The 20,680-nt window shown below is 38.5% G+C and overlaps 1 protein-coding gene and 2 long non-coding RNA genes across 3 annotated transcripts; 2 read left to right on the top strand and 1 right to left on the bottom strand.

Moving 5' to 3' along the window:
• The first annotated feature begins 1,996 nt into the window (after positions 1-1,996).
• On the top strand, positions 1,997-6,360 carry LOC144071853 (uncharacterized). The gene is made up of 4 exons (XR_013299750.1): positions 1,997-2,129; positions 4,172-4,259; positions 5,693-5,763; positions 5,829-6,360. It is a non-coding gene; the product is annotated as an uncharacterized LOC144071853 (long non-coding RNA).
• Positions 5,302-19,101, bottom strand: slc17a8 (solute carrier family 17 member 8). Its single transcript, XM_077597301.1, has 12 exons — positions 19,005-19,101; positions 17,166-17,421; positions 16,932-17,050; positions 14,015-14,129; positions 13,849-13,936; positions 12,402-12,488; positions 11,524-11,666; positions 11,290-11,439; positions 11,071-11,203; positions 8,167-8,277; positions 7,181-7,308; positions 5,302-6,073 (listed from the first exon to the last, which is right to left on the bottom strand). Exons 1-12 carry the CDS (start codon positions 19,088-19,090, stop codon positions 5,747-5,749), a joined length of 1,743 nt encoding a protein of 580 aa, XP_077453427.1. The 5' UTR covers positions 19,091-19,101; the 3' UTR covers positions 5,302-5,746.
• Positions 6,694-10,391, top strand: LOC144071854 (uncharacterized). Its single transcript, XR_013299751.1, has 3 exons — positions 6,694-6,751; positions 9,284-10,188; positions 10,250-10,391. It is a non-coding gene; the product is annotated as an uncharacterized LOC144071854 (long non-coding RNA).
• Positions 19,102-20,680: the final 1,579 nt, after the last annotated feature.

The following is a 20,680-nucleotide window of genomic DNA, read 5'->3' as shown; positions in this document are numbered from 1 at the left end:
AAGGTCAGAGAGAAAAGGATGGTGGTTATTAATTAAACTGTCCATTCCATGTCCACATCCCCCAGCCCAAAGCCACTAAAACATGCTTGGGAAAAAAACTCTTTATCTCAAAAAGACTGAGAGGCCAGCACACAAATTTGCTGTTAATCACAGCATCCCACCCTTATACACAAACACATATGAGGAACATTGTGAACATCCATTATCCACTGTTTAACAGGATGCAGATCATCTTTTTAAAAAGCATTACAATTATATATATATATATATATATATATATATATATATATGTATATATATATATATATATATATATATATATATATATATATATATATATATGTATATATATGTATATATATGTATATATGTATATATATGTATATATATATGTATATATATGTGTATATATATGTATATATATATATATGTGTATATGTATATATATATATATATATATATATATATATATATATATATATATATATATATATATATATATATATATATATATATATATATATATATATATAATTGTAATGCTTTTTAAAAAGATGATATATATATATAGATAGATAGATATAGAGTTCCAGTCATCAAAGACATCCTCTAAGACAGGGGTAGGGAACCTATGGCTCGGGAGCCATATGTGGCTCTTTCTATGGGTGCATATGGCTCTTCACTAACCTGTGAAGTAAAATATGGAAATCACTGGTGAGAGAGCTGGGTCCTGTGCATATTATAATTGATACTGATTTATTAGCAACAGCATAACAATGTTGTCAAAAGAATTCAGAGACTTTTTGTACTTTAACAGTGGTGAAATGACAAAAAATATCACAGATTTTCATGTATTTTTACTTTTCAATTCTGAGAATGGCTCTCAAGAAATAACATTCGAAAATATGAATTGTTTAGGGCTCTCTCTGTCAAAAAGGTTCCCGACCCCTGCTCTAAGACAAGGGTGTCAGACTCGGGTTGGTTCGCGGGCCGTGTTAACGTCAACTCGATTTCATGTGGGCCGGACCATTTTAGATATAATTAGATTTATATATTTTTTTATAAATGGATTAAATGAACTGGATTAAAAGCCCTGAATATTCAGTTTTTAGAGATCTAAAAGAATGTTTATTTTAGCTTTTTTTAAATATATTTTTAGATTTTACTAAATGATTTTTGAACTAAAAACACAGAAAAAATGGATTAAAAAATTACAATTATTGATTTAAAAGGGTGAAAATCGGAAAATTTAATATACATCTATACTCTTCATTTTAATTTGATCCTAAAACAGATAGTCGGCACTCATGATTTACTTTCCCGGGCCACACAAAATGATGCGGCGGGCCAGATTTGGCCCCCGGGCCGCCACTTTGACACGAGCTCTAAGACGTGTTTTCAAATGTTTTCCAGATAATGTAGTTGAGGCGGTGTGGTGAAAAGTGGTTAGTACATCGCCCTTGCAGTTCTGGGGTCGAGGGTTCAAACCCAGGTCGCCCCCCCCACTGCGAGGAGTTTGCATGGGCTTTTCTCCGGGTGCTCTGGTTTCCCCCCACATCCCAAAAACATGCAGGGTTGCAGGTTGAACACTCCAAATTGCCCCAAAGTGTGAGTGTGAGCGTGAATGGTTGTCCATCTCCTTGTGCCCTACAATTGGCTGACCACCAATTCAGGGTGTCCTCTGCCTGGTGCCCATAGTTGGCTGACGACCAATTCAGGGTGTCCCCTGCCTGGTGCCCATAGTTGGCTGGGATGGACTCCACCACCTCCGACGACCCTTGTGTGGATCAGCGGTTCAAAAAATGAATGGATGAATGTCGTTGAAAATGCAGGTTGTCATATTATAAATACAAAAGCAATATAAATGCTCTTGGCTGTGGTCCATCAAGTGCGAAACAATAAAATCGCTATTATATATATTTTTTCGCCTATATATCCCATGAACAATAGTTTAATCATTGATGGACTGTTGTGCCGTTCAATGGCGTTGTTCTGAGTCAACAGAACAGTCTCTCTGGAATAAACAGAACCTTTGCCATCGGCTGCTGGACTCTGTGGTTTGTATTTGGGCAGTTTTGGACTCTGTGAAGAGGGAAAGATACAACTGTATTTGTAATGAGAGTTTTAAGGTAATGTCCTTTGTTGGCTCAATGGCTATTTTTGTTACTCACTCAGACATTAGGTGAGGGCCAAGGTTAGTAACAAATACACCAAATTGATAGGGTCTTAGAAGCAAGTATATATTCTTGTTCTTTCTTTTTAATAGTATGCTATAATGCAAGTATGATATTAGTGAGGAAAATCCTGTCAAATGCAGTAATTATGTTGAAGAAATGGATTATAAAGACAGATAAGACCAAGGATGTTTACCACACTATGATGAGAAACAGAGTAAACTTTTGCCTCGAAATAAACTGTAAACGCCGAGTAATATAAACAGCCAGTGATAGGGGCAAGGTTTGTTGTAGTTTCAGAAAAGAACATTTCACTTTCAAATACCACTTTTCCTACTTTCATAAATTCTTTGTGTATATCATTATGGAGTGAAATTTGAGAAGTGGGCGCATGTAAAGAAATGTAAAGAATATAGAACTATATGTTTGTCCATCAAATGTATTCGACTATCATATAATGTAAAAGCTAAGATGCCTTAAATGGATAGCACTGGTGAGGACCAAGCTCAATTTGATTTTGTTGCATTTCTTCATGGAAATAATAGAGAATATTAATAGACTTGCACATGGGTTTCAGAAACTGCACTAAGACAGGGAGTCCTCGGGTTACAATATCCTCGACCTACAATGTTTCAACTTTACGACGCTTGTGCTTCATCCATCCCCAGCACCATAGTTTCTGATTAGCTAGTGCATAGTACTTGTCTGTGTTTGAGCATCCGAGTATCTTAGCCTTATTCACCCTCCTTTTTTTCCACATTATGGTTCCATTGAAGAAAGCTAGATCTTCCAACCCCTGCCAAAAGAAAATCAATTACCATGGAAATGAAGCTTAACATCATTAAAACATTAGAGAGAGTAGAGACTCCAACCAAAATCAATGAAGATAATTATGCATTCAGACCAAGTTAATCAATGAATCCTCTTCGTTCGCCAAATTCACACAGACCTTACATCGCAAACAGTCCAAGTCAAACAACTTCCACTTCACGTAACCTAAATATAAGGACATTAATTTTGCGAATTGGATGGTAATTTTGACTCAGGTTGCAATGTTGATGAGTTGAGTGAATTGGTTTCTGGGCTGTCCCTAAATCAGTGGCGGTCCGTGCATTTTCTGGTGATGCCTTCAGCAAAAACTATTTTATGGCTATAAAACCTCTACTGCATCTACAGCTGCGACACATGAAAACTAATCAATAATAACCTCATACAATTGAAATATTATTTAGGAATATAGCCATATTTTACTCACCAAAAATCATTTTTACCTGTACACAATAGCCATCCTCCTTTCTTTCCTCCTTCTTTTCTATCGCCATCAAAGCTAATGCTGAAAGTCGATCCTGTCCTGTCGTATTTCTGGCATACGTTTTTATTCGATTTAGTGCTTAAAATGTTCGTTCACGGTTGTGACAGGCTTGCTTCCTTTGGAGTTGTCTGACCCTTCTTAATGATGTCCATCTTGAAAATGGCCTTGACAGTAAATCTGCAAACAAATCAATTTCTTCTCCTCCTTCAGCCATTGCGGGTTGAAAAAACCGCTATTAAATCAACACAACCATATATTTGCTTGTGCAGCTCGCTACAGATACAGCTTGCTAGCTCTGGCTAGTCCACGCTATCACTTGCCAATCATAGTTGGTGAAAGTGATGACGTATGCCTGCGACAAGGCAATGACGTATCCCTACGCCTCCGAGAAGGCCTTGGTGTCACCAAATCGAATTCTGATTGGTTAAAGCAACAGTCTTATCAACGCTTGTTTAATGCAGCAGAGCCCGCAGAACTGATTGTGAAGGCTTTGAGGCAGATTTCTGACCCTGGCAACAAATAATGGCTGGAATGTGATTGGTTAAATGCTTCAATATGAAAACACACATCTGGAAGCAGTGCAACCAGGGGGAAAAGCAATGAAAGGAAGCTAACAGACCATTTGGAATAATAAGTACGTATTGATGGACAAAATATAATTAACATCTGTCTGTGATTCTCTTAGGCCAGCAGAGAAGGCCTTGAAGGCCCTGACGGCACACCACTGCCCTAAATGCACCGCAAGTTTGACTGGAGTGAGAGAGCGAGTGGTGGTATTGTTTTAATCTTGTTGCCATCAGCTACAGCCTACACGAGTGGTTTTCCATGCCATCGGTTGAAAATAAAAAATTGAAAACCGTACCTCAAATGATAATTTCAGCATCTTATTTTTTTTAAATGTATTTTACTTTTTTTTTAGAAAGTACTTTGATGTAAACCTTAAGTTTATCAGTGATGATAATGTGGATACGTTGCCACCGTAACAACGGAACTAATTTGTAACTCAAGAATATAGACATTCTGGCACGGAAAAGGTGTTGTGTTGGATATAGTCTGCGCAGTGACAATTATTTTTTCCAAAATTAGGTTGTTTCCATTTCAGCACAATGTGTTGCCTCAATGTGTTTCATTCATAGAATATACGAACATGGTGCATCAAAGCCTCTGAGTCTTTGCAATTGATTAATAGGTATTTGTAAATGAATTCATTTATTTTCTGAACCTCTTATCCTCACAAGGGTCACGGGGGGTGCTGGAGCTTATCCCAGCTAACTATGGGCACCAGACAGGGGGCATCCGGAATTGGTGGGCGGCCAATCGCAGGGCACAAGGAGACATGGGAAATTGTAAATTAAAATATTAAATTGAATTTATAATAGTATTCTCTTTGTCATTGTTATTTCTAATAATCATGACACTAGCACTGGCACAGAATTATGGTTGGGTGAAGGTCTTTGAGTGCCAGGAATGTGGGAGGAAACCGGAGTACCCGGAGGAAACCCACGCAGGTGGACGTGACCTGGATTTGAACCCAGGACCCAAGAGCTGTGAGGCCGACACGCTAAGCACTTGGACCGCCGTTGACAAAACTTTCAAACATAAATTCTTACTTAGTTCTCATAAAAGTGGGAATCTGAAGAAAAAGATTCAACACAGGAATTTCCACGCAAGTTTTAAACTGAAAATTATTGACATTGGGCCATTTGTAATTGCCATATCTGTTACCATTGGTAACATGCATCCCTAAACAACTAAAATTGTTTCAGTAAAATTCTGAATAAATATTGCATTTTTACAATAGATTTCAGGGTAAAAGTGTATTTATTACATTGACCTACCCTCTGTACAACATCCTCCAACATCAACATTCAAATTTTCTGCACAGAAAATACTTTGTTAGTAAACTCCGGACATGAGTTTATATTGTATAATTCTGTATGTTGTATGACAAATTGACAAACCACTGGACAATAAATAAGGATATTTTAAATGCTTCAAGGATGAACTCACTGTGTTCTGCTGTCAAAACCAGTAGGCATATTGCATAGGTGACACTTGACAAGACAATTGATTTCTGAAATAATATATTTTCACATCGCATCTTCTGTTTTGAAATGCCTTCAAAGACGAGCCATCAATCAAAAACTCCCATTTGTATATTTTTGAATGAAAGCAGTTTACTTTACATTGTAATTTCTTTCCATAGGTGCCACACTGAATTTTGACCAAAGTGTTAAAGTCCTTATTTCCAGAACGCTGCTCACTGGTATCCATTGTGTGAGTCTCTATTTTCACCATGTTCTAACTCCTCTTGCATGGTAACCCCTCTCTTCATTTTCCAGCTTTGTTTTGGACCTGCTTTATTATCCGTTGTTCCGTAACTCATTTTGAGAGATGCACCTTCGCTATTGAGCTCGGACTCTTCAGCGAGCTCGTCTTCTTCGATAAAGTCACATTTCTCCTCACTGGTACTCTCAGGGTTGGCCCATTCCTGCTGTTCTCCCGAAGCAAAAATGGCATAGAAGATGACTCCTGTGTAGTGCACCATGGATGCGATAACAAAGACATTCTGCCACTCAAGACGGGTCTGTGGACAGAGCCAAATTTAAGAGAGTCATGGGAATATCCTGAAAGAAACACATTTTTTTCAAACTATACCACTGAGATAGAATGGTAAAAGTTGGCACTCACATTGCCTACAAATCATTGTTCGTCTAGATTAGATTAGATGAGATTAGATCATTTATTCATCCCGTATTTGGGAAATTTCATTGTCACAGTAGCAAGAGGGTGAGAATGCAGACACAAGACAATTTTAGACATAAATAGATAGGTAATAAATAAGTTAATAAATAAACAAATACATAAATAAATATATACAATAATAAATAAACATGTTGCTGATATATATATATGTATATATATATATATATATATATATATATATATATATATATATATATATATATATATATATATATATAGTATTTTCATGACTATAAGGCGCACCCTTAATGAATGACACTTTTTTTTTTAATCCATATATAAAGCACACTGGATTATAAGGCGCCCTGTCTATATACATAGAAATGAGTGTAAATGTGCATGAAAATAAAAAAATGAGGTTCTTAAAATTCTAAAATTAATACTCTTTCTTTCTCTTTATTGAAGGGGCAACAATGAAAAAAAAAAACACTGCCACCATCTTTTCTGCTCACTTCCTTTCCCTGGCTTCTCTCATAAAGTTGTGGACCAATATTTAAAGGTGTTTATTCAAACGGCAGCATAATTTGGGATTTTATTTAATAATGAACACTCCAATCCCCCCGAGTGCTTCATCTATGTTGGCTTTCTTTATAATTTATTCGTATATAATTTATCCATTAAGGATGTGTTTAGTCACCTGCCTGGTTTTGGACATCCATAATCATTTAAACCATGTCTTAAAGGATGTTACGCTATGGAACACCAAATCTAATTGGCTAGGTTGTTTATCCTATTTCATCCTGTGGGTTGAGCGAAAACGACATTTTGTATGTCCAGTACACATTTGACGATAAAGTTGACTTTGATTTGACGTTGAAAACAAACCTGAGCAGGACTGCTAATTATTTCAACAGTTACATTCCAGATGATACTGAGTTGTATTGTTTAACAACAGTTTTTATTTTTTCATCTAAATGAATAGTTGTACCTTGTGTATGGTCAGTGCACCAACAATCAAAGGGCACACCATTCCAGAGAGTGTTCCCACCCCATTGGAAATGCCCATCAGAATGCTGGCGTAGCGTGGAGCAATGTCCAGATGATTTACATTAAAACCTGCCAACACAGTAAGCAAGTGACTGTTAATTACCTTTATCTACACAACTCACAAAAAGTTAGCAATATTGGTATTTCGGATGTGAATGTTGAATGAATCTATCTCTAAAATGCACTATAAACTTTCCTGGTATATTTTTGATCTTCAAACTTTTGAACCTCAATATTCCTATCCACTGAAAATAACTCATATTTCAGGTTAACTGTCACTTTCACTTTTGAATGCTGTTAAAAGAATTCAGGCTAGCCAGGGAGGCTCCTCCTGTCTCTGCAACTTTAGCACACATGTCGATTGGTTGTGATTTCCATACGTACAACATTTATGCGCGTCAACACATCATATTTCAATTCAGCAAAGTGCAAACTTTGATATTTTCAAGATGAAAGCCTTTTGCCATCAGCTGCTGACTCTGTGGTTTGAGAGTCGGTAAGGGCCACGTTGGCCAATCAGTAGAGAGTTACAATGGCGAAACAAATACCCATGTGGAAGTAAAACGGTGTACAAAAATCGTGATGGTGTATAAAACAAAATGGATGATACTTATTCCACATCGAATTTTGATCAAATATCGATCGAATCTAGCAAGGCGATACAGAATACCTATATATAGAGACCTGAATCGGTGGCCAGCCGATCGCAAGGCACAAGGAGACAAAGGACAACCAAGCACACTCACACTCATACATAGGGGCAATTTAGTGTCCAATCAGCCCAACATGAATCACACTATTTTCTTTTTCACTCCTACGAAGCTGCGAAGAGCCTAAAACTTATTCAAACTCAAGTGATGCTTGTAAGTCAAGACAAATGTAAAAGTAAAAGTATTGGCGCAAGTAAGTCAAGGTAGCACTGTATACCTGATATGGCAAATCCACTGAAACCTACAGCAAGCACCAGGAAGGAGATGGCCACAGCACGGGTATGTGAAAAACCAACCACCAGTAGCAGAGTTGCCTCCATACCAAAACCTGCAAAATGACAGCAGGTGGTGATAACCATAATGAAATGTCAGTTGCAAGAAGATATTTGTATTACATTAGTCAATTCATATTATCTTCAGATAGAATAGGCCAAGAAACAACTTCGAAAGCCCAAGACTTTTGAACCCTCAGGCAGAGCTGAATTAATTAACTGGCATCGTCGTATAAGCAGTGTCAGGTAATGACGTTCATGGCAACATAAAAAATACCGAGATTAACATTTTGCCAGGTAAAATGAATGTCATGCATCATCAACATCCCGAAACAATGCTTTACTGGGCCCGAGATCATCTAAGATACATTGAAATGAAGTGGAGAAGTTGCATATTATACGACGAGTTCATGTTACAAATCGTTTAAAATCAAGTATGTTTAGTCCTTCATGCCAAAGTGTTAGGGTTGCTTGGTTTTATGCTTTTCCCCCCTGGTGTCCTGTCTGAGTGATTGCCCATTGTGTTCAGCTGTCGTTTCTCCGCCCCTGGTGTATTCCCTGCCTGCTCCCTCGTGTGTTTCCCAGGTGTTCCTAATTGTCTCGTCAACCCAAGTCAGTCTATTTAAACCCCACTGATTGTTATGTCATTCGTCGGATCGTCTGCTTTTGTTTGTACATGCATGTTTCCACGTTTCCTCAATCCCTGTTCCATATGCCTTGTTCCTCGTTTTCCCGTGTCTTCCCGTGTCAGGTTTAGTTATGTAATTTGATTTCTAAAAGTTCTTAAAGTTTTGGTTTGAGCACCACCTCCCTCGTCCTCGCCTGCTTCCCTGCGATCGGGTCCTAATTCCTCGTTGCCTCGCCACGACGTCTTGCCAAAGACGTAACACAAAGAGAAAAAGTATTACCCAGATTTTTAGCAGAACACATTTCTAAAGCCAGCATCTGTGTTGATATAGGTAACTGGCAATTCAGTGAAGGCGGAATTCATGCTGAAAGCTACATGCATCCTTTGAAGCAACATATATGCTGCCTTCCTAACATTATATTTTTTCATGTCAGGTACACACCTGCTTTTTTCAACAAGACAAAGCCAAGCCACTTCTTACACATACGGCTGACTGGCGACCAGTTTAGGGTGAAGTCTGCCTTTTGCCCGAAGTCAGCTGGGTTAGGCTCCAGCAACCCCAACAACACTTTCAAGGATGCGCGATTGGATAACTTTATTCATCCCGTATTCTGGAAATTTAATTGTGACAGTAGCAAGAGGGTGATTAGACAGAACAACAAAGCAAAAGCACAAAGTACAAAGCAAATCAAAGTAAATGGGATCATTAAGAATCACCAAATCAAATCATTAAGACAGAAAAGCAGCAAAAACACAAAACGAGCAAGAGTGGACGGAGCTACCGGCACCGGCTGCCACTTGAACGGCGCCATCTTGGTTGCGGTAGCAAAGACGGATACAGACTCAAAAAGACGTTGTAAAGTTGGACAAAAACTGGAACCACACACAGGAAGTCTTCCACAAGATGGGGAACTTCTGCAGACTGTGACCGAGGTAGAGAATATGCAGAGTCACTCTTCCAAGCTTATCCGCACAATTCCTCAGTAGTCTGGAGCTGAAGACAACAGTAGCAGAGTAGAACTCCTCGACTCCGTTTCCGGCCTGGTCAGCGTCGACAGCTCTTCCATCTTATCCCATGATGGAATGGTTGGTCTGAAGCGTTGCTTCTTCTCCCGGCACATTTGTCCAGCTCCGAATTTCCAGCGGCATTGAGGTGTTGCTTCTCCTGCTTGTCAGGCCCCAGACTAGACTGGTGGCTGGTTGCGCCCGCCACCCAATCACAGGTCCTGCCTCTAATGACTCGAGTGCTGCCAGGTGTGAGTCATTAGCCAGTGAGGAGTATTTAAGGCCACCAAGAACATGACCACGCCGCTGGATCGTCTGATCAGCTCACAGTGAGGTATCCTCTTGTATTTTCTCGCCTGCCTTCATTGATCTACGACCTCTTGTTTTGCTCCCAGGATTCCGACTACGCTCGGCCCCACGACCACGGACTACGACTTCACCCTCGCCCTTTGTACCCTCCACTCTGGTCTTCACGATGGGCTTCACGGCTTCCGACCTCCCTTCTACGACTAACGACACGCCGAGGCCATCCCCTCTTGTGCCTGGCCCGTCTCTTGGACGATTCTAATAAAGATTTGAGAACCAGACTCGCAGCCCTCGCCTGCTTTGGGGTCTTCCACCCCCGATCATAACACTGCTCCGTATTGTAACAGCTAGTCCCACGTGTATGACAGCGTAGGCATGGCTGAATGGTTCCAAAAAAAGAAGTAGCAGAAAGAAGCCAGGCTAACAGAACAAGGAAAGTTGTAAAAACATTAAAGTAAAAAGTATAAAGTACAAAGTAGGGGTAAAAAGGAATGTATTAAGAAATATTAAAATGTAATTTTAATAAAAGATAGAAGGGCTGTAAAACACGAAAAACATAAGAGTGGACAGAGCTACTGCCACTGGCTGCCGCGTGAACGGCGCCATCTTGGAAAAAAAGTAAGATGAATGAATGTGTTCAGAAAAAATAAATCGTACATCCTACGAAGTGAATATTGCGCTGGGCACACTGCGATGTGGTAGTACAAATGAGACATTGTTCAGACCCAAAGAAAACCAACAGACTGGATCACATTTTACTATAATGCAATCTACCAATGGTACCCTGGCGAGCGACTATTAGATTGTGATCGATGTATTGACCACCCCTGGTTATAGAGAGATTGTTGTACTCATCCTGCAATTGATTTCTACATATTGAACCAAGTTGCATATTATTTCTTTGACCTACCTCCACAATTCATGAGTTTCCTCACATTTGTGGTTGTCATGATTTTGTTACTACGCAGATAGTCCGCCAGCTGTCCTCCAATTGGGACAACCACAGTCATCACCATGTGGGGCACAGCAGACAGGATACCCACCTTGAAGAGCATTATATATAGTACATTCTTAGGGCATGTTGAAAAATTCAGATTCATTGTGTTAACAAGTGTGATGGAGGCACAACCTTGCTTATGGGAAATCCAAAGACCTCTTCAAAATAAGCCGGCTGGCTGATGAGAAGCAGGTAGAAGGTCCAGCTACGGCAGAAGTTGGCCACGATGATTGCGTAGACTGGCATGGAGGTGAAGAATTGACGCCATGGTGTCTTGAATTTCTTAATATCAAAGAAGTGAAGACATTTTCCGTTTATTAACAAATAGGCCTGAAATGATCATTTGACTGTAAAACGTTGACCAACCTGAGTCACACTCAAATGGTGGATTGTTTCACCAATGCTGGATTCAATGTATGTCCTTTCCTCGTCCGTGATGGTTGGGTGGACTGCAGGACTCCCGTAGGCCAACAGAAGCCACAGGGCATACCACAAGATTCCAAAAACACCTTTTCAGGATTACAAAAAAAATTGTGAAAACAACTGAAATGTAGCAATGTTGATGAGATGCATTCAAATCATTAACTAATTCCAAACCTTGTCGCACTACCTCAGAAACTTAATTATTCAAATGAAACAATGAGTCACAGCACCCAGACAGGAAAATGCGTTTTTACGACAATAAATCATGAGATCATATCGCACAAAAAGCAGAGTGGATTTTTATTAAAACACATCTAATAGGATGTGAATTTTATGTCAGTGGTAATCACTTTAATCTTCAATTTCCAAAGCAATTCAGATAAGATTTATTGCACATTTTGACAAAGCACAAGTACCAGTAAAGAATCTTTATTGTTTTGTATGTGATGTTTTGACATATGTGGGGGATGTGACAATATACTGTATTGCATGATATTTTGATTTTATTTTATTTTTTAATTCTAAACATTTATCTTGTTCAGTGGGCTAATCACAGGACATAAATACATACATTTATTGAGCATCAGTTTGAGGACTAACTGCAAAACTCAGCAATGTTGTGCTGCAACTCAATATCTTTAAAAATTAATAAAATTACACTAAAGCGACCACTATTCATTTCTCAAAGTTGGAATTTGAATCGTCATAGTTCTGATACCACCACTAAAAAGCACATCATCATGTGTATTTTAAAGGTGCATTTAATTAATTAGCCTCCTATTTATTTATATTAATAAAATTGGTGAAGGTGAAGTTCTTACCATAGACATAAAAAACTGATGGCCAGCCAACGTATTGAACCATCACACCAGCCAATGGCATGGCAATCACAGCTCCCGCATAGGATCCTGTAACATCAGAATGTTATCTATTTACATTACATTACATGCCTTATTGCTTGACTTTTTGATGTTGATCCATAAGATCCCATGAGTTCTTCATTGTGGGGAGTAATAATTTTGGTCCTGTACAATTGAAACCCTAATTGGATATGTAAACTAGCAAACAAATTAAATTGCGTCAACAATCTACACATTCCTTAAGAATTATTTATGTTATCAACTGCTAATCATAATGAGAAGGCTGGTTAGTTATAAAAAAAATAAAAATAAAGAAAGAAATGGTTGTTATTAGAAAAAAATTTGAAGACTTGATGTGACCCACACTCATCCAGACTCCAGCAGTCCATTGAATGCATTGATAATATGTCGTGACCGGACGTTTCGTTGACGGACACTTGGTCGACGGACACTTGGTCGACGGACACTTGGTCGACGGACACTTGGTCAACGGACACTTGGTCGACGGACACTTCGTCCCCAGACGTTCGGTCGAACGGACGTTTGGTCGCCGGACAGTTCGTCGAACAGACATTTCGTCGACGGACAATTCGTAGCCAGATTTGTCGCCGGACATTTCGTCGAATGGACAATTCATCGCCGGATTCGCTCGCTCTCAAAATTATAATCATGAGAGAGAGCGTTTGTAATTGCATTGACAATGTCAGAGCATTAATATCTAAATATCTAATATCAAAATTATCAATAAATTGCGTATTATTGGCGTTGTGTGTACATGTTTTTCAATTCGTCCTATATACAAACTTGCCTCTTTTATACTATTATTGTCCCAAATTAAACACATTATCAATAAGTTGCGTATTATTGGCGTTGTGTGTACATGTTTTTCAATTCGTCCTATAGACAATCTTGCCTCTTTTATACTATTATTGTCCCAAATTAAACACATTATCAACGACGAAACGTCCGGGTAGCATAATATGTAGTTGATTTATAATATAGATCAACCATCATCCTTGTTAGGACAAATGGGTTGTATAAAATAGAAAAAATGATGGAAAAACAAATACTTGGACTAAAGCTCCCAATAACCTGTTTTTTTTATTTAAATATAGCAGAGAGGAACTATTTTTACGGTGAGTACAGTATTTAAAGTACATATTTTTATTTTTTGTATATAGATTATTTTTTTATATTAATGCATTACAGTCTTCATATGCTTATATAGCTGTAATGTTTAATAAATACACTTCTAATAATTGTACTTGTGTATCTTTATTTCTAAAACATGTAGTATGGTTCTAGGGGTGATCTTACTTGACGGTATTTTGATTACCGTGGCCATGTCTGGTCTACATTATCCATGATATTCGAGGGATTACTGTAATTATTTATAACTTTGACTCACCACAAAAGGAAGTAGTGGCAAGTCGACTGCGTTCAAGGGGTGGGGCCCATTTCGACCACATCCCATGGCACGCTGGGTAAGTGACACCCTAGTTTAGAAATGGGCAAAAAAGAGAGAATATATGCAGTAGCCGTTTTCTTTAGAAATCCACAATTGAAAACCTGACCTCAACTAAGCCCTGCAGGATGCGAACAAACATGACGCAGCCATAGTGCACCCTTGCTGCAGACGGGATGAACATATTCAACACGGATGTCAAGAAAATGGCAGCTCCAAACACCCTGCAAAAGAAGAAGGCAGGTTATTTGCAAAGAAGAAAAATAATCCCATGTTTTTATTTAAATGTTTATTTTTAAACATTTCTGCAGCCTCACTCAACTCGACTTCTGCACCTAGGAGGAACTAATCTAGATCAATTTCTTATCTCCACACGCTGCGTAGCACTTTAGTCACTTTTTGTAACTGATGACTTATTTATGTGACTACTTATTTATGTTGACTACTTACTTATGTTGACTACTTATTTATTTTGACTACTTATTATGTGTGCACTCTATGGTGAAGCTTTAAATCTCATTGTACTTGAATTGTACTTGTATAATGACAATAACAGCATTCAGTTCAATTCAAAACAGACTGATGTCCCACCAGTTTTGTGATTTAAAAGACATGGTTGACAAACTGACTGCTTTTTACAACATGCCATCACACACGACCTTATCAGCAATGTAAAACCTTATATACTGCCAAAATATTTATTTGTCATCCTCCCATCGAAGCACATCTCTAACTGTCACACTTGTCATACACTGAGGCTGTGCCAGTGAGTCCATCAGCTTCTCATGGTTCTCAGTTCTTTGCCTGCTTCTCCTACACTAAATCCCCCTTCTCTTCTTTTTTTCCAAAGCAGGGTGTAAGTGACACTTGTAATATTCCAGGGCTGGTGTTTCAGAAAGAAATCAGAGGCAGGATCTTTCATTATTAACTCTGTCAGTGACGTGTCCCCTTTTCCTGTGAAGCTTTTATTACAGGACTACTATCTGCTCCATCAGTGCTGCTCAGAGCACTGAACAGTTTTAACCATTTAAATGCATCACCTTCAAGACGTTTCTTATTGGTACATCATCTTGGTACAAGGATAACTGCACTTGAGGACCTTAGCACCTATTAAGGGGTGTTGGGCAGCAAACAGGAAAAGAATAAATAGAGGGGCAACACACGCCTGCTTTTACCCCCAAACCCCTAAAAAAAAGTAGATCTGGGATAGGTTTTGACACTCCTTGTATGCAAAGCGTAGCTGGACACACTTGAACAAGAGCAAAAGGCAAATGAGGACCTCCGACAGAGACTTGATGTCGGTCCAGATCAATAATATATGTTACTCGAAACAGAAGTAATGACGTGTTGAATGACAAAGAGCTCTATTGGGGTTCCCTACAAGCAGGCTGGTTTAAAATAAAATTACAGCAAAACTAAATTATGCCATTTTATCGAACAGGGCTTCGAAAAAGGAGAGGAAAATAAATAAATAAATTAAAACTATATATATATATATATATATATATATATATATATATATATATATATATATATATATATATATATATATATATATATATATATATATATATATATATATATAGTGGTACCTCGACATACGAGCATTTCAAGATACGAGTAAAATTTCGAGCAAATAATTATCTCTTTCTCTCTCTTTCGTGTATAACAGATACAGTGGTACCTCGACATACGATCTTAATCCGTTCCTACTGTGAGGACATTTGTGTGCATCATTTTCGGAATATTTTGAAGGGAATACAAAAGCAAACAGCACATCGATAGAGAAAGTCAGGGTGGAGGCAGGGCAAATACAGCCAAACCCGGCCGGTATCAAACTTAAATATAAAATTAAAATAAAGTAAGGTTAGATTACATTTATTTTTGAGTGTGTCTGCATCGTAATCCAAGTTCATTTAAATTTGTTTATGTTATTAAACAAGCGCGTTGCCGTGCAAAAAGCGCCCCCCCTCTCCGCCCCCCTCTCTCTGTCCTTCTCTCTCTTTCCCCCCTTCAAAATCCGTATAATTTTAGTACTATTAAACGCATGATGATTTTAGTCATATTAAACCAGTAGTTATGTGTTACTTTGTTAATAGATGGCGAATTAGAACAAATAAAACATTTTTTCCAATCCAATATCCTGTTTTGGGTGTTTTTTCAGAGGGTTGGAGCGAATTAATTTGTTTTTAGTTCATTTCAATGGGAAACGTTCGTTCGAATTACGAGAATATCGACATACGAGCTCAGTCCCGGAACGAATTAAGCTCGTATCTCGAGGTACCATATGTATATAACTAGATTGCTTTCCAACCGGGGTCGTAACTCTACGACTGCCTGTATTTCTAAAGTTGTAAACTTCTATTCTATATTGGGTCTACAGATGACTATTGCAATGTAGCGTGGAGAAGCTGTAAACCACATTGTGGTTTAGATCTGCCAAATATATATTAGATTAGAACTTTATTTCATCCCGTATTTGGGAAATGTCTTGATTGCAGTAGCAAGACAGACACAAGACACACAAGACATTGTAGACCTAGGTAAGAAACTGGAGCCACATACAGGAAGTCCACAAGGTAGGGACCTTCTGAAGACAGAGACTGAGGTTACCACACAGTCCCTCAGTAGTCTGGAGGTTTTAAAGGTCATCTTCCTTTCCTAGATCCTCCTAAGATGTCCTATCACTACCCTATGAAAGTTTTATAGTGTAGAAACAATAACAAAAACTAGAGGACAGTTTATAACCTTGGGAGTTAAATAATAGTACTACAGAGAGGGTTTAAAAAGTTCAAATAATATTAAATAGACACCATGTTTTTGCAGGTCTTGGAACCTATTAACCACGATAAATGAGATATTACTGTCGTCATTAATAACAGTTAATAGATAATTTAAAACTAATTCTGTATCATTATTGACTGATGGCTAATACATTTACAAGGTAAACTTTAATAGAAACATTTAATAGTGCCATAAAATATGCCTGAGGAAGCCAAGCCACTTAAGTCATAAATGGATGTGACCTGTTAGCAGACAGCTTGTTTGAGATGAAACCACCAGGAATTTGAGTGACGATGTAGCCCCAGAAAAAGGAGCCATGGATAAGTCCAACTGTTTCTGGATCCCAGTTGAACTCAGCTTCCTAAAAAAAGGTGACTTAAAAACAAGAATGTACATACATGTGCTGTGTAACAAAAGCACGTTTTTGATAAAGTATTAGCTGGAGGTCCCAAGCTAAAAATGTAAGTTTTGTCTACCTGAAGTACTTCTGTTCCATTAACATATACGGTGTTGTTATTAACCATCTCTACAATTGCAACACCAAGGTTACAACGGATGCCAAAGGAGATGCAGAAGCCTAGACCACTGAGTATTGCGATGATGTAGCGCTTGGGTAGACCGCCACAGCTGCAGTCAAGCAGTGGAGCAGGACGAGATGTACATGCCATGGGACGCCCATCCTCCGTGAGTTCAATGTGGTTCTCCTCTTCAACATTGGTGCCATCTAATTTTCTGCAGAGCAAAGAGCAGAACTAGGCAGTGCAGACCCAGGTTGCCTGTCAATAGCATGGTCTTTACATAGTAGCAAAAAATAAAACATAAATGATAACATTATATTATGTCCATCCCAGTGGAAAGAATCTTGTTTAATATATTTAAACACAACAAATGTCCCTTTTAAAATGTGTAATACAGGAGTAAAAATGTCAAAAAAGTGTGATATTTGCAGGTCTAATGAACAACAGTGCAAATTTTACAAATATGCCTGACAGGAGTCAGTTACATTCTCATAATGTTATATAATTAATCATTTAATAAATAATTAAATAATTATATATATATATATATATATATACATATATATATATACTATATATATATATACTATATATATATACATATATTTCAGCAACACGCCTATTTATTTAATAGCCCCCTCAACTCATATCGTGCCCCCCCCAAAATGAAACTGAAATTAATTTATTGGTAATATTATTATTATTCATAATAATAAATATATGATAATAAGGGCGGCCCGGTGGGGCGAGTGGTTAGCGCGTTGGCCTCATAGCTCTGGGGTCCTGGGTTCAAGTCTAGGTCAGTCCACCTTTGTGGAGTTTACATGTTCTCCCTGGGCCTGCGTGGGTTTCCTACGGGTACTCTGGTTTCCTCCCACATTCCGAAAACATGTCTGGTAGGCTGATTGGACGCTCTAAAATTGCCCCTAGGTATGAGTGTGTGGGTGGTTGTCTGTCTCTTCGTGCCCTGCGATCAGCTGGCCACCGATTCAGGGTGTCCCCCGCCTCTGGCCCGGAGACAGCTGGGATTGGCTCCAGCACCCCCCACGACCATTAATGAGGATAAAGCGGTTCAGCAAATGAGATGAGATGAGCAATATAATACTAAATGCAGAAAATAGAAATCAAGAATCTTGATTAGAAATGAGGCTTACCTGTTAACATAGGCCCAAGGTTTTCCATATGAAAATTACCTTAATATACTTAATCAAAACCCTTACTTTGACGAATATCGTATTGTAACAGACTTTTTACAGGCAGACTATTTATTGAAAAATTGCGCTAAAAATATAAACTCGTTCTTCCTCTGCCCAGGATACACCCTCTAACCAAGTATGACCACGATGCATGGCATAGTCGCCATATAAAGCCTGTGGTATATTGCAATACAGAATATATATCATTGATGTCATGCACATATTACTTTATGGTTGAAATGTGGGCCATTGGTCACAAGTAAATAATGTCAAATTGCATATCCGAACTCTGTAGAAATGCATAATAATCTTGATAGCTTTGACACAGACCATGTTTAATTTTTGTGCCAAATCTGCATTATACCAAGCACAAGCAACAAACAATCATTCACAGTCCAGTGAATTATTAATCTGACATAGAGTACGTTTTAGAGTCTTAAAATTAACCCAGGATTAAATTACAAGTGTTGCTTTACAAGTATAAGAAAAATAATGCTACTATTTACATATCATCTGAGAATGTTTGACAAAATAATCCCTCAGCAGCACTCATTTTGTTTTAAATACTCATTTTGTAAAGCACACAAAAAAATCCTCTTACCTTTGCAGTTTTCCCAAAAAGCTGCCCACTGTACTTTTCACGTTTTCGTCCGTCCCAGGGGTTTGCATCTGCTCCCCCAATGACATTTTGATTTGAAAAAAAATCCTTACTTATGTCCCCTGGAAAATCCACTAAATGTTCTCCATTCTTTCTGAGCTTGTGATCTAGGAAGTTGTCTCCACCTCAAGGATAAAATGCAATTTACCCAACTACCTCGGTTGATGGCCTACTGTATTGAGAGAGGGTTTAAATATGTTGGTGTATTCCTTAATGCCATTTACATCTTGGAAAAGTTCCATTAGCGAAGAGGACTAGTATGTAAACTAGAGCCTATGAAAGCCAGTTTTTAGTTCATGGCGATTGAGGTCATTTAGAAATACAGTGAAACCAAATGCACGCCTTTACGCTACCTCCCCGTGCCATCTACTCCAAGAGAGGAGGAGCAGGTGATGCTCAGCCCCTTGCTTTCTACACGCCGGTTCTCTTTATCGTCACCAGCATCTTCGCTCCAATGTCATTTCGGCAGGTTCATCTGATCTCAGTCAGGCAGGTGAATAATAAAAGATTCATAAGCTTGACAACTTGAATTCATGAAAGACAAAGGTATATTTTTATGTGCGACGAAGTGGAAATGACATTGTTTCTGTTCATTTCCCTCAATGATCTCGTCTCAACTCATGCAAACTCCACACAGGTGGACCGACCAGGGTTTGAACCCAGGTCCCACACTGTGAGGCTGACACGCTAACCACTCAGCCAACAGGCCACCCTTCCTTAATCATAATTTATCTAATTATATCTAATGATGGCCCAAACGTATCATATTTGATACATGTATATGTGTAGTATGTATTTTTCCCCAGATAAAATCTGATGTATCATATATATAGTCACATCACCACTGGTTGGGAATCTATCCCACACCACAAATTTATGACACATTATGTTTTAGATTTTATTGTCCTTTTGTTCCAGGGGGTTAAGAATTTTAAGGATCAATTTTCCTGGGTACGCCATATCGATGGATGTTCCCAGGAATTTGTGTATTTTACATACTATATTTAACCACATATTAATGGTTATTCATTTATGGAATGACTGAGATTTTATAATGTCAAAACAATGATAAAGGCAAGTTAATGTTGTTACCTTGTGAAAATATGCATGATCATAAGTTTGATAAGAATGTTTTATATGATTTACATGCATTCATTTTCCATACCACTTCTCCTCACAAGGATCGCAGGGGCTGCTGGAGCCAATCCCAGCCAAATTCGGGCACTAGACGGAGGACAGCCAGAATTGGTGACCCACCAATCGCAAGGCAGAGGGAGATGGACAACCATTTACACTTATACTTAGGGGCAATTTAGAGTGTTCAACCAGCCTACCATGCATGTTTTTAAGATGTGGGGGTAAACCGGAGTGCCTAGAGAAAACCCACGCAAGCCCAAGGGAGAAAATGCAAACTCCACACAGTGAGGACCCACCTGGGATCAAACCCTTGACCCCAGAACTGTGAGCCGACGCGCTAAACACTCTTCGACCAGGCTGCCTATTAATACACATATTAAAACATATACAATACAACCAGTATTTTTTGTCCAACACATTTGTGGAGATGAATAACGCACAGGAAGATATTGTCATATTGAAACAACTCATCAACAAATGAA

Source organism: Stigmatopora argus, chromosome 3 (genome assembly GCF_051989625.1).
Source record: "Stigmatopora argus isolate UIUO_Sarg chromosome 3, RoL_Sarg_1.0, whole genome shotgun sequence".
Lineage (NCBI taxonomy): Eukaryota > Metazoa > Chordata > Actinopteri > Syngnathiformes > Syngnathidae > Stigmatopora > Stigmatopora argus.
Note: the sequence above shows the minus strand (reverse complement) of the source record. Positions and strands in the feature narration are given on the sequence as shown.